Here is a 15,494-nt window from a genome sequence, read left to right as displayed (position 1 = left end):
TAAGTCAATGGAAAGTGTTGAATTTTCCAGTTCAAAATGGCACACAGTAAGAGATGGAGCCAAGATTAAAAACATGAGCTGGATTCCTCATTTTGCACCTTGGTTAATATCACTGCCAAAAAATACCAAAAGTTCTTTATATTGATAATATTTTTGATCTCATCAGTATTTTGTAGTTTTTCTTTTTTGGGGGGTGGGGGTGGGGAATGAATAAAATAAAAGGAAAGTCAAGAAACAAGATACTTGAAGTTGAAAATAAGTTACATTTTGAACTTTCCCTTTATTTTTGAAATTATCACCTGAACCAATTTAGAACCATATTTTTTTGTATAATCCTTTCTCGATACGCTTCTGAAAGGACTGTGAAGGTCATTCATGCATTCTCCATTCCACCCAGGGTTGAAATAGACACCCAGCTCTTACACAGAAATATTGACTAATCAGATTGTCTCTGTTACAGTGTGATTGCAGTGCACTAAGAGAGAATTTGAAACTGCTACCAATAAACTTTTCTTGAGCACTTTCCAAGGATATCCAAGGTCTAACAGCTGCCATTTTCATCCCTGAAATTTTACCTTTTCCTTTATTTTCTGAGTTGTTCAACATGGAAATAACCAACATGTTTTAAGTGCTTAACTGTGTGTCAGTTCTAAGTGCTTCATCTATTACCTCATTAATTCATCTCTCACAATAACCCTGAGACATACGTTCTGTTCCACTGAATAAGTGAGGACACTGAAGAACAGAGAGGCTGTGGAACTTGCCCACAATCATGCCACTGGTTGGTAGAAGCAGGAAGCTAATCTGGGTTACCTGCCACTGGAGCTCATATTCTCAGTCATTTCTCTGTATTGACAAGGATAGGTTGCAAGGTGGGCTACTGCGTTCTCTTGTTTGGGGATGGGAATTATTATAGTGCGTTCACTGTGATGTCTGTGAAAGTACAAAGCAAGTCAAGGAGCAAGGCCACGGGAAGCAAAGAATAGTCTAGGAAGAAGCCATTTCTTAGTCAAGGAGCAAGGCCACGGGAAGCAAAGAATAGTCTAGGAAGAAGTGGTCAGTCATTGGGGGTTGTAAGGAGTTCCCTGGGACAAAGCTTCCAGATAACTCATTGAGTCTGAGGAGAAACTCAGAGGAGCTTGTGGTGAGGAGGGGAGAGGAGGAAGGATATCTGTTGCAGAATTCCTAAGCATCCTGATCTACTCATATAACCCCTTCCCCCTTCTCAAGTCTGCTGTGTAGGAATTGCCATCTGTGACTTCAAATCCAGTTTAGCATAAGGCTTTTATATTGTACATAGAAAAATAAAGGGACGTTAAGTAGAATGCCTTTCCCAAGTCTTGGGGAGAGTACTCACAGCTCAGCTTAAAGTCATCCTACAAGTCTGCTTTCTTTCTTTGTCTTTTCATAACATTTGGTATAGGTGTTATGATTTCTCTACCCTTAACCAGAGTTGTGCACTGTCAGATAAGTGCATACGTTTGCACAGTGCCCTTCTGTCTGGAAGGCCAGTTAATTTTTCCACTTTTATGAGCTGGATTTGAATGATAATAACTGAAGCCATGTATTGAGTTGAGTTGTGTGTAGCAGGCACATCCTCATTTAGTCTTTAAAACAACCCTGTGCGATAAGTATTAATTCTCTGTTGTATAGATAAGAAAAATGGGTCTCAAGAAGGATGACATTGTTCAAGGCTTCACAGCTAATTGGCGAAGTCTAGTTCTGATGAAGCCTTTGTTTTTCTTATTGACTGATAATTCACTGAGGAGGCTCTCTCTTCATCTTTCTTTCTGAAAGTCGAAAGCAGAGCTATTCTTAAGCTAGTAGACTTTTCCACTTTCTTAAATTGAAAGTACCTCTCAAGTAGAAAGTGAGCTGGTTCCCAAATTTTACCCCTCTTGTGGAAAGAGGTGTTAATCTACAAGTAGCATCCCCTTTCCAGAGCATGATTTATTTTTTCAAACAAGGTAAAAACACACACACACACAAATTTAGTCTCTTGTGTGTGTATTTATATTTGTTGTTTTTTAAAAGCCTCTCTGAGGCCCAAGGCCTGTTGGGTTCTTGGATCACAGTGATGCTGAAAGTCACCTTCATACTTGGAGACTTATTCACTTGTGAGTGCTTATGTTGATAGGTAGTTGGGCTTGGAGTTTCATGAATGGTGGGTTATCATGATAAGTCATGGGGCTATGTCTAGGCATAGAGCCACACTTGTTCTCTTAAAGAAAAAAACATTCTGATACTTGTTAAAAGGGTAAGGAAGACTATTCAGGACTGTTGTTTTAGATGCTAAGAGTGTCACAGTAGGGGAGAGAGGTCAGGTAACAAGAATGCAGCAAGAACATGTGAGATTTATAGCCAAGGAGCAGGTTGCAGGTGTTGTGGATGGAAAATTACTACAAAGAGATGTCAAGGGTAGGAGGAGTCTTGGTGAAGGCATGCAGGGAACTTACTCATCAAAGGTGGGGGACAAGGATTTTGATCAGATATCCAGCCTGGGGATTTTCTCTAAATTGACTTGGCAAGATTCTTGCTAAAACAGGGCTATGTAGGCCCAGTGAGGAAGGGGAGCCAAGGTAGAGGCCTAGTCAAGAAGAGGGCTCAGAGGAGCCTGACTAAAGATTGAGCAAAGATAGTCTTTGTCAGGTCTTGTTGTTTCAATTAAATGTGGGGGTTCAGATATTGGACTTGAACCCATGGGAGATACCATTCAGTGAAGTGTAGAGTGAATTCCCGAAAAGTGTTTTCCTATTGGCGCAAGCTTCTGTAAAAGGGTTGGCACAGATGATCAGAGTGGCTCTTAGAGGTGGGACCTTTAAGGCTACTGTGAGGCTGCACTGTCAGATTGATTTATTTTTTATTTAACAAACTTAAATAGCGCTTAAGTGCTAGGCTCTATTCTAAACCTTTTGCAAATATTAACTTAATCCTTGAAACAGCTCTATGAGGTGGTTATACCATTGCCACTCACCTTTTTAAAAATTTTTTTTATTTTAAATCCTTACCCAAGGATATTTTTTCCATTGCTTTTCAGAGAGAATGGAAGGGGGAGAGAGAGAGAGAGACATCAATGTGAAAGAGACACGTGGATTGGTTGCCTCCTGCACACGCTCAGACTGGGGCCGGGGATCGAACCTGCAACCACAATACGTGCCCTTGGCTGGAATCGAACCCAGGAACCTTCAGTCCACAGGCCGACGCTGTAACCACTGAGCCAGACCAGCTAGGGCACTCTCACTTTTTTATTTTTTAATGTTTTTATTGATTTTAGAGAGAGAGGAAGGGAGAGGTATAGAGAAATAGAAAGATCCATGAGAAAGAGAGACCTCTATCGGCTGCCTCCTGCACGTCCCCTATTGGGGATCGAGCCCGCAACCTGGACATGTCAGGAATTGAACCTGGGACCTCTTGGTTCATGGGTTGATGCTCAACCACTGAGCGGCACTGGCCGGGCGCCACTAACTTTTTATAGATGAGGAAACAGGCCCTTAGGAGTTAAATAACTTGTCCAAGGCCATGTGGTGGAACTTGCATTTCAGCCCTGGCAGCCTGGCTCCAGAGTCTGCTTCTTAGTCTGTTAGGTTGCATCGCAGGCTTTTGCCTCCCAGGGATTTACTTCTCATTATTCTGGACTTTTCTTTATTCTCTTAAGGAATAAAGAAGAATTCATCTGGGTTTAGCCACTCTCGGGACTTTGTTCAGGTTGAAGTCAGGATTAAAGAGTATGTTTAGTTGGAGATTTGTAAATCACAAGATTATTTGTAAACAACCTTTCTGGTGTCCTTTCACCTTAGAAGAAGATTAAAAACCAGTAGTTTATTGGTAAAATATGTTCCCTACCTGCTTCACAGCCTATGGAGAATAACACCAGTGACCCTTTCTAATCAAAGGTTGGCTGCCTTTTTTTTTTCTCACCAGCAACCTCAGTAGCACTCTTTTTTTTTTTTCTTTTCTATTTAAATAAATGCTCCATTTATAGGGAATGAGTGGTAATTCTTTGATAAAGGCTTTGGGAAGTTGGCTTATAGATAATATGCAACTGGCAACAAAACTTTCTTAAAAGGGCAGATCCCCTTTGAGCAGAGCACATCCCTTTCCTAAAATATTTCTTTAGTAGTCTCTTTAAATCTGCTTATATTTATCAAGCTGGTATTTTAAAAGGTTCTGGTTAATACAGTCTTAACATCAAAGTGATATATATATACATATATATATATATATATATATGTATATATATAAGATTACATGTGGAAACTCAAGTATTCCACGTGTAAGTATAAGTCCTTCAACTTACGACTTTTCAACTTTTAATTACAGATCTGTCTATGGCAGTACAGAAATTTTCTCAGTCACTGCAAGATTTCCAATTTGAATGTATTGGTGATGCGGAAACAGATGATGAAATTAGCATTGGTGAGTAGTACTGTTTTTCATTATCCTATGTAATAATTTTTAAAAAAATATATGTCTTTATTGATTTCAGAGAGAGGAAGGGAGAGTGAGGGAGAGAGATAGGAACATCAATGATGCGAGAGTCATTGATCGAGTGGCTGCCTCCTGCACGCCCCCGACTGGGGATCGAGCCCGCAACACGGGCATGTGCCCTGACCAGGAATTGGAACCACAATCTCCTGGGTCATAAGTTGATGTTCAGCTGCTGAGCCATGCCAGCTGGGCCTAAGTAATAATTTTAAAAGGCCTACTTAAGATACTAATTTAATTGATATCAAACAGATTCACACACTCAAATATTGAACATGTAAAATATTTTGACTTTGATAAAGGTAAAGGGCTATTTTTGGTTACTGTGGAAGAGAGTATTATAAATTGTTTTAAAATTGAGCTCTGTGGTTTCTTCCATAAGGAAATTATTTAGTCATTCTATAATTCAGCTCAGCCCTTTGAGAAGATGTGGATAATGATGTTTGTCTCTGCCTCAAAGTCATTCATTCATTCAAACTAATATATATTGGGCATCTATTATTTAATATACAGGGTACTGGTTTAAAGAATTCTTTTTTAACTTAATACTGATTTCTCTTTTAACATGAGTATTTGTTTAGATAGGGGGGAAAAATCATTCCTCATGTATTAAACGAGTGTTGTTATAGGACACAGAACATTATGGGGGATCAGGAGACTTGAACTTTAATTTAACTTTGCCATAGTAACTTAGCAATCTGACCCTTGGGAAGGTGTGTCCCTTCCTGACTCACATGGTGTCACTTCCCATGAAGTGAATAGGTTGGGTTATGCGATCTCTGAGGTTTTATCTGTATCTCAGTTTACTGTTTGAAGATCAGACACACGTAGCATTTTTTCTCCCACATTTTGACAATCGCTACTTGCCAGTTTGTAGACAGGGGGTTCATTTGTAGGCTAGGTTAGAGACATGTCACATAATCAGAAGACTGTATGAAATGTGTGTACATTTTAGAGACTAATACTAAGTGTACTCACCTTCCAGATATAAAAATAGAATATTATAAGTATCTGGAACAGCGACTCCGGAGCTTTTATGTGTCTATGAAACACCGGGAGATCTTATTAAATGCAGATTCTGATTGAGAAGGTCTCAGGTGGAGCATGTAGCTCTGCATTTACATAAGACTTGAAAGTGATGTCGACGCCACTGGTCATGGACCACAGGTTGAGTAGTAGAGATTTATTATCCCTGAAATGCCTCTCCGCAATCCCATTCCTCTCTTTCCCCTACCATTTCTTCTGTAGTTTTCTCAGTTATATGCATTTTAAAATAATATATTTTTATTATTTTTGTAAACCTAGCTGTGCAAGGAAAGGGCAGTGTCATCTTCATAAAAGAGGCTTTCAGGAGAAGATAAGCTGCATGGGTATCTGATTCATTGTGTGACATTAACTTGGTCACATTCATGAGAGTTTCTCCTAGAGAAATCATTGGGCAGAGTGCAGAGTCCTTAGACAAGCCGTCTCTGCATGTGGGCTTGCATTATGCATGTGTCACATTAGCAGTCTTTCAGAGGAGCTGGGCCAGGTGCTCACTTTATTAGCTGAGTGTTAGTTACTCCGAGGTGTTGTGGAGGTGGTTGGGCCCTTGGAATCAGAAACGGCTTGTTCTGCTCTCAGTTCTCTAATGAAAGGTGGCTGAGCCATGCCTGTGGTTTGGCTGAAGGGCAGGGAACCTCTAGGAAGAGGGCAGAGGATCGTCACGGGGGCCCGAAGCAGCACCCCTTCTTCCTCTTTACAGGCTGGAAGGGAAAGGACATCAGTGATCATGCACCATTGACGTTTGGAACAGTAGTTGTCATTTTGTGTGCTACTTCTTGACATTTGTCGTATATGTCTAGCCCCCAGTGCAGGCTTTATAACACAAACCTAGCCAGATAAAAGCCTAGATTATATTACTAAAATATTAATATATTAGAATTATTGTTTAGAAAAAAAATACTCCATACTCACATAACTGCAATTATTCTGACTAATGAAACCTGTAACTTCCAAGAAGGCAGAGGCAGATCTCTTTAAAAAACACACACAACATTTTAGCTTTAGTGTCTGACCCAGGGCCTAATTCATGGTAGCCCCTGTGCTAAACTGTTGAATAAATGACAATCTTCCTTATAACATTTATTTTTTTCACTTATGTGTACGTTTTTCTAATAGAATTATATATACACACATAAGTGAAAACATATATATATATATGTGTATATATATGTTTTTTCTTTATAAAGAGGATTATAGCAAATTGCAAATTCTTCTGGGTTTTTATAGATATACTTTTAAATAACTTATCACTTTAAAATATTCTGTCAGAGTCATTTACACAAATTTATGAAATCTCTGTAGTACATTCAGGTTGCTTCTAGTTTGTCTTTTACTTTTATTAGCAGTATCGTAAATATATTTCTCTTTATTTTGTTCTACTTCTTAACATAGCTTCTTGAAGTCACACTGGTAACTGCGGATGTAGGGTTTTCAATCACTATGTCGTGTGGCCTTCCAGGCAGATGTTGGGTGATTTCCCCAGGTCGTGGTGGCCTTGATATCTCAACATTGGTCTCTCTGTCTCTTTCTACTTTGGCTAACGGAATGTTGTGGCTCTTACAGATTAGATTTGAAAGGTGTGAATTGATCAGTAGGTAAAGGCTTATTATATGCAATGAATATTAAATTCTAATGCTTAGGGTTTTGAGGAATTAGATCAAGGTGAGTACTATATAGAAGTAGGTTTGCTACTTTTATATCAGAAGACTTATTTAGCTCCTATTACAAGGAATCTGACTTAAACAGCAGTGCTTTGTTAGGAAAACCTAACAAATATTTCAAAACATAAATTACTTCTGAAACAACTAATTTAAAAATATAGATATGTTCCCACCTCCTCACCATCTAACACTTTTTATTCTTTTACTGAAGCCCCAAGTGCAGCCTAAATTGTTAAAATTAATGATGTATATAATAAAGAAATAGTATACTTTCAATAATCCTTCCCAGCGTGAGGGCTTGTGAGGATATGGCAAGCTGTTGTACCGAGGACAGGCACCCAGGAATGTATCCCTGAGACTAGGGTAGGGCTGGCTCGGGTGGAGTGCAAGCACCACTTACCCACCTTTGTCATGTTCAGTTCTACATGGGGAAGTACAAAGCTTCAGTCATCTTTAAAATAGCTTGTTGAAGCCCCGGGTTCAGTTTCTCCTTTATTCCTCTGATTTAATAAGAAGAATGCAGCAGGGACAGCTGTGACTCTTAGCTTCGTGCAATAGCTGCAACCCTGTTTGCCAGAGTAGTCTTGAGACTTAACCAAGGATGTAACCGCTAAATATGATGACTTACCAGAAAGGCTCATTTTTCATAAGTGAGCAATGTCAGTGCACAATAGCTCGTAAAAATCAAGACGTTTGCAGACTTTCTGTAAGTTGTGGTGGGAATGGGTGGGAGGGCATTAGGAAATGGGTAAGATGCCTGCTTTGAATGTGCTTTCAGGGTGGGAAGCAGATCCTGAACAACGTAAGGGAAAGAAGGTGCTGTTTCTATATCAATATAATTAGCAGAAGCAGTTCCAGGGATTCTTTTAGACTCGTAGGCCTGTGTCTGGCCTGTAAAGTGGCCCCATTCTTCAGCCGCCCCCTTCTGCGCCCACCTCTTTGGCCTGTGCTGGCTGGTTGGTTGGTTTGGTATGAGACGTTGCTGGCGTGGAAGGAAGCAAAATGGGAAGTGTGGTCTGGGACGCAGTGGGGAATTCCTGTGGCTCAGAGAGCAGGATAGTTGTTTCCAGAATTGTAGTCCCTAGCAGGGCAGCATCCCACACTCCCTTTTAGCACCTTCCTTTCCGTTCAAGAGCAGCAAGAGGTCATTGCTCCTCCCCTTTCTGAAGATGAATGAGCTGCAGGTGAGCTTTTGATGGCTCCCTTTTATCTGCCCACTGCAGCACTGGCCTAGTGGGAAGCAGCTTATTGAGTCCAGCCAACTTCACTTCCCACAGCTGCTCTAACTGCCCACTTTTTGTACTACTATCGTTTTTTGAACTGAAGAAAGACGTTGAGTTAGGAGTAGGTTAGGAGTTTAGCAGCTGGACACGTGGGGCTTGGAAATTTTGTGGTGCAGGGGATGGGAGGGATTGTAAACTAGTATAAGATTCAACCCTGCTCAGATAATTACATGGGTAGACTAGATACAAAATGCACCATTATTTAACTATAGTTGCACAGTAATATGTATGTAAATGCAAAAAGACAGTACTCCTGGTACATGTACATGCATGGAAATCAGTTGCCAAAGCGAGTCAGTGTCTAACCTTAAAACCTTACGAGTAAGAAATAAAAGGCTATCTCCACAAAAACTAAAATACTATTCCTTTGAAAATAGTTTGCCCTGGTTCATTTAAACAAGTTGAAGCTAAAATATATTACTATGACTCTGGCTATGAGACAGGTTAACTTAGCACATGAGAGTATAGTATAATAAAAGGGTGTGAATCTTAGTGTATTACTTCAGAATTTATGTCCACACCAAAACTGAGGTATGCAAGTTACTGTGTTTTGTTCCTGTATTTAGTGCCTATAATTTGAAATAACTTTTAACGAAAGTCTTAGAAGTCTAGGTTTTTGAAAAACATCAGATATTATTAGTCTAGCTGAACTAGTGCCAATAAGAATATTAGTCCTTGATAAGAGGCAAAGCTTGTTCCTTCCATGTAGGCTTGGAAACCATTGGAAAGTCCAGATGCAGTTGTGTGTAAACAGCTTGTGTGGTGGCCCATGTTAACTCCCATGAAAGTCTTGGACAGTGTGAACCTTGCACTCAAGAGATTAAACATTTACCAAGAAGGAGAGTCAGTTTGCTAGTAAATAATTTAGGTGGGGACATCATTCCTTTAGACACACCTAAACAGAAAATTCCTGTGGTAGAGACAGACAACACACAAGCACTTGTCAACTAAGGTTATGGCTCCCAGCAGTGAGTGGAGAAATGAGGCCATCATTTAGGTAATTCAGATCAAAATATGTTTTGTAATAATTGCCCAGATATTTTTGACATAACTGATATATTCCTGTTTAGGTATTTGCTCTGTTTGAATGCAGATATGTAGACATAGCAATACTGATGATTGGTGCTTAAGAGTTCTTAAAATGAAGAGCATGTTACATCCTAAAAAACACTTTTAGGCCCTGGCCTGTGTGGTTCAGTGGTTAAAGTGTCAGCCCCCTTTGAAGGTCGTGTTCCTGAGTTCCATCCCAGTCGGGGTGTGTGCTGGAGGCAACCAATCAATGTGTCTCTCTCACATCGATATTTCTCTTTCTCTCTCTTCCCCCCTCCCTCCATTCTCTCTAAAAATCAATGGCAAAAATATCCTTGGCTGAAGATTAACAGAAAAAAACCCAAACCCCACTTTTATAAGGAAATCTACGTACAGATTGTATGTATGCAGATAGATAGATAGTAAGGCAAAGCCAATCCAAGTTTTGAATACTAAGGCATTATCTGGAATGTGCCCTACATTTTGGATTCTTTTCTGCTCTGTCTGTAGGAGAATATGTTGAAAGGTGAGCCTGCAGGAGACTAATCTAAAATAGTCACATTTCAAATCACAGGGGCTTTATTGTTTGTCCTGAGTGAGCAGAGCTTTGCCCAGATGCAAAATATTTGTTGTTTGATCACCTCTCCGCAGCTGGTTGTGCGTTAGTGTGATACAGGAGTCAGGTGACTTCCCCCTGAGCCGGAAATCATCGTGGTGTATTAACAGCAGCCTGCAAGTGATCAGGGATGCTTGCTCAGAGGGTGTGAAGGAGGAGACATTTTTTTTAAGGGAGTAGTTGGAAAAATTTCCTTCATTTTCCTTGCTAGAGAAGTTACTATGGGAAAATGCATAAATTTTATGCCACATAAATCCATTCACCTTGAGGATGCATCTGTCAGGTGCATTGGAAAGGTACTGTTTGCTCTAGTTTTCCAAGTGATAAATCAGGAATATCGTCTAGGATGGGAGGGAGGTATGACAATTTGCTTTGTGTGTTTTGAAGAGATTCCTATATAGTATAAAAACACTTTGAGAGATAGTAATCTGTGTTTCAGGTTAAAAAAATAACTGGTATATTTATAAACCCAGGAAATAACACTTAAAAGACCATAAATGAATTTAGCTAAAAAAGAACCTATTTTCTTCAACTTTAAAAAAATTCAACTCTCAGCTGCTAAGCTATGAAGTTATTAAAAGCTTCCGTAAAGGTTTTCTTTAGAATTTAGTTATGAGCTGCAAATAGTCACCGTACAGATTCCTGCTAATCATCGTCTCATGCTGTTGGGATGTACTAAGCAGAGTGTGGCCACGGAGCTCTTCTTGGGCATTTGTTTGGGAAAAGTTTGCAAACCAGAGACAATACCATTACCAACCACAACTGAAGTCTTCAAAGAGACCTGTGATTCTCTTATTGTTTTGTCAGTCCTCACCCAAGGATATTTTTTCCTATTGATTTTTAGAGAGAGTGGAAGGGAGGGACTGGGGGGAGAGGGGAGAAATATCATTGTGAGAGAGACACATCATTTGGTTGCTTACCGCTCAGGCCCCAACCCGGGCCAGGGGTTGAACCTGGAACCCGGGTATGTGCCCTTGACCAGGAATCAAACCTGAGACCCTTCGGTGCGCAGGCCACACTGGCCGGGGCGAGACCTGTGATTTTTATTAATTCTAGGGAACGTATTACCTTCTCATTGACTGAATCAAAAGAAAGTATATCAGTTATTACAGATACTCATTACAGCCCACTTAAATGTGGTTATATAAATCAGGAAGTCCTCTTAAAGTGAAACCTTCCCAGATGCCTAAGTTGTTTATATAAATAACATTTTCTTTTGAACTCTGTAAAGGAAGCATATTTTACTTCTTAATGACTCTCAGTTGGACAATTGAAGTATTGTTTTACATTTTTTTACCACCCTTATTTTTGCACCCACACAGAAACCACCCACAACTAAGGATCGGAACAGCTGGGAAAGTTGCGGGTTTCAGGTGGAGTTCTCCGATAAAAAAACATGCCACTTATGAGATGTTTTCATCATATTAGCTTTGTATTTTGAAGAACATAACTTGATTTAATTTGAAATCCAAAGGCTTAGATTTTTTTCATTTCAGGCTCTGAAAAACAATATGAAACTTATGCCCCTAGTCACATGTCACAAAGAAAAAAAATTTCCTTAATTTATTAACATACAATAATCCCCTGAAAACCATTTATTTCTTTTGTGATTTGTTCTGGTAAACAAAAAGTAGTTCCCACTGACGAATGTCAGAGGGATGGAGGAGGGCGGGTGGGTGGCGGGGGAGAGAGTAACCAAAGAATTTATCTGCATATATGCACAACCCAAGGACATGGACAATGGTGGGGAGAGGGCCTGGGGAGAGGACGGGGTAGTATGGGTCATTGGGGTGAAAAAGGGACATCTGTAATATTTTAAACACAAATAAAATTAAAAAAAATTAATAAAGAAATAAACAATTATGGGGGGAAAAAAGTAGTACCATCTTTTTGATCGAGAACTCAGTCTCTTAACTCCTGCAGCAAATTTTATGCTCTTTGAGGTTAGAAATTTTACTCCTATTTCTATTCCTGAATCATACTTCAGAGCTTTATCTGTAGCAGAGGCTTAGTAAATATTTGTTGCATAAATAGTCCCCCTGCAAAACCTAGGGAACCTTGATATAGAAACAAATACTTTAAGGTACATAAGTATTCAAGATAGGCCAGGCCTAGGTGAGTGGGGAGATGAGGGAAGGCCGCTCTGAGGAAGGGATGTTTAAATCGGTCGTGGAGAAGAGGTTGGTTAAGAGGGAGCAGGGAGAACATTCCAGATATAGGGAAGGGATGAATGAAGGCTCTGAGGGGAAAAGAAGATAGCAAGGGGAAAATGGCATGTATGACAAGACCTAATAGGCCAAGTTAGGGATGTGGAGTTTTAACCTAAAGGCAATGAGAAGACATTGCAGGGCATTTATCACAGAAGCGACATTGTATTTGCATTTTCAAAAAGTTAATCTGAATGTTTTATGGAAGACTTGAGAAGGCTCCCCTAGATGAAACTTTTTCTTAAAATGTTTCACTTGCCCATTTCTTTGGGTTTGTGCTCGGGAAAATGGGGCATGGATAGCCTGACTTTATAACGTAACTTATGGATACCTGTCTGTGTATTTTTTTTTAATGCACTTGCATTGACCAACATAACCACAGTTAGAGTACATCTTTTATTTTATGTAGGAATAGAATGGCCTTAGTAAACCTGGAGTCTTGTGATTGGCTTATAATTTCAGGCCTGAACCGTGACATACTCTTAACATTTTTGTTATAATTTTTGGCGTAGTAACAGAAACATGTCTTATTGCCTGTTGGTCAACAGCAGACACCAGCAAGTTGAAGTGGTGGCCTGTGTGGTGTTAGGTGCATAGTTTTGTTGATAATTTCCTAGTTTGCTTAGTGGAGTTTTGCCACTCACGTTGAAGATAAGGTAAATGCTGCATCTACTTTGACAGTAGCTTTTGAAGATGGTATTGTGTCACAGTGGAAGTGTTTCCACAGTTGGCATGGAGTTTATATCTTTCTGTCTGGGAGCTGCATATCTTCTAAGATAATGCTAATACTTGATGTACATGTGGGGATGAGGAGCTGCTCAGGTTATTGTTTCTGTTTTGTTTCTTTTGAATTATTAGAAAGTACTACTTCTGACTCAGAAATATTGTCTGGGTTTCTTAGAATCCCAAGCTTGGTACCTTAAGAGTATCTTAAGACCTTGGAGAACATGGGAGCTCATAGTCATTTTGCTTTAGACACAGATGAAAGGATTTTCTAAAGTCACACCAGTAGGAGAGCCTTGTTTGCCTGGCTCCTCAGGGATGGGCTTGGAGTTTACTTGTTCATTCATTCAATAAAGCCGTAATAGGTACCTGTGATTTGCCAGACACCCTTTTGGATGCTGATACATCAGTGTGCAAAACAGGAAAAACATCTACACCCTGATGGGTTTGCATTTGTTCAAGGAGTTAGATGATAAAACACTTAAGTTCATTATATATAAGTTAGGTTGGGATAAGTATTTATAGAGATATAAAAAGAAGGGAGATTAAAAAAATTTTTCTTCAGTATTTTTTTTTTAATGTACAGATATCTAATTTTAAGATAGTGGTATTACTGCAAACTGCTTATATACTGAACCACCTTAATTCACACTTTATTCCTTGTGTAATTAAGCAAATTTACCTGACTATGTAAACATGGACCCTATTTCTGTATTGAAACCGTTTGGTACAAAAGGCATAAAGGTCGTCAGTTCTTCTGACGCCTGCTGTCTGTAACAGCCCTAGATTTTTTTCTGAAGCCTTTAAAATGTTGAAGCATTTCTCCAGTTCTCTGTTTGCTGCATCGCTCTGTTCCAAACCGTCGCACTTCTCCCCTTGCTTGGGCATATTTATCTGACTGTGCACTTGAACATTCATCGTCTTGATATGTGCAATATTGGAGAAAATTAAGATGTAATATCCTCTTAGCAGGAGCACCAAGGTTGAGATCCAGAGCATAAGCACAGGGGGCGTTGCCATATAGTGTAAAGTTTAGCATGATCTCAGGAGACGCTCCAGGCTTTTGATTGAAGTTGCTCTTTAGGAGGTTTATTCTGGCGTCAGTACGTGTGACGAATTATAGCATGGAAATCTTTGCCAGCTCAGAGTGACTTAAAGATTGCCTTCATCACCACATCTTTTATGAGCCAAGAGAGAACATGTCTAAATGTGAATGAAATAATAAAAGTACAGTTTCAATTTTGACATAAAATGTTTGGACCAGAAAGGCAATAGTTCTGGAAACTGTGTCTGAAATAAGTGAGTTAGGAGGCAGGACATGGACACCTGGGGATTAATGGAAAACTCATCGGCAAAAGGCAGGGACTAGCATATGAGCAATAAAGAGAGACTTGGGAGTGAGAGGCTAGAATATAAAGGGAGAAGTTGGAAAGAAACAAAAGAGCTGAATAATAGGCCGAAAAAAGAAAAAGAGAAGCTTGTCTTAGGTAGTTATCCAGGAATAGGTGGGGAGTGGGGAGGCTAATTATAAGTAATTTCTTTGTTGTAGATAAAATTCAGGATAGTTGTTCAGTCATGATTCTGAGGGATGTGCAGAGAAGAATTTAGGATTATGCTTGATTCTTGGGACTCATAATATGTTTCAAGTGTACTACTTCTGCCATTGAAAGTACACATGAGTTTCGAGCAAGGTAGTAAAGATGATCCTTTCAAATTTTATTGAACTTCATACTGTTTTCTATTTAACTGTAGTTTGAATTCTTAATTCCTTACACAAAGCATGCATCCCTCCCCCTCACCAAACTGTCTACCATCAGAATCAAGTCTGGGGAACCTTAAAAATGTGATTCCTGGGCCCCACTGCCAGACATGAACTAAGGTGGAATCGCCTGGGTTCCTGGGTTGAGACCTTAGGAGCCTTTAATTTTATGGATATTATTGGTGTCCAATGCAGCTTGTGGGAAACCACCACTCTAAACAGTATACTTGTGATTTATACTGAGGTAGACACAATTGAGGAGGGTACTCAAGCAGGGAAAGATTTTTTCCAGAAGCATGACTTTTTTTTTCTTTCATCACCAGTTCACTGATGCCCAGTGTTTTGCCAGCTGGACCATTAAAGCTGTAGTCGCAGTGTGTTTGCAGGGAAACCTGGCCATTTATTTCCAAATTATTTTTCACAGCCTGCAAAAAGGTTTTGGTTCATGCAGAACGAACTGATACATACCCTGATAATGAACCAGTATAGATGCTGTGCATATTTCCCAAGGATGAAAAAAATCAGCTTTTCAAATTAAAGTCACATGCAAGGTGTGACTTAGTTCATGTTGATGTGGAGTTTGGGTTCTCTAGAATTCTCTACCAATAATGAGTATCATCTGAGTCCAAAGAACCTTGTGGGTAATTTAGAACATGCAAACATGAGTAAAGTCTTCTTGTAGCCTTA

At 39.6% G+C, this 15,494-nt stretch overlaps 1 protein-coding gene across 1 annotated transcript in view; it reads left to right on the top strand.

Moving 5' to 3' along the window:
* The window catches only part of ARHGAP42 (Rho GTPase activating protein 42), a 221,783-nt gene that overhangs the window by 53,783 nt on the left and 152,506 nt on the right, over window positions 1-15,494 (top strand). The window contains exon 2 of the mRNA XM_081155734.1: window positions 4,321-4,416. Within this exon, the coding sequence (XP_081011860.1) occupies window positions 4,321-4,416 (96 nt within the window). The remainder of the gene's footprint in view (window positions 1-4,320; window positions 4,417-15,494) is intronic.

This window comes from Miniopterus schreibersii (assembly GCF_964146895.1).
Source record: "Miniopterus schreibersii genome assembly, chromosome: 12".
NCBI lineage: Eukaryota > Metazoa > Chordata > Mammalia > Chiroptera > Miniopteridae > Miniopterus > Miniopterus schreibersii.
The sequence above is the reverse complement of the archived record's forward strand: the minus strand, read 5'-3'. Positions and strand labels throughout refer to the sequence as shown.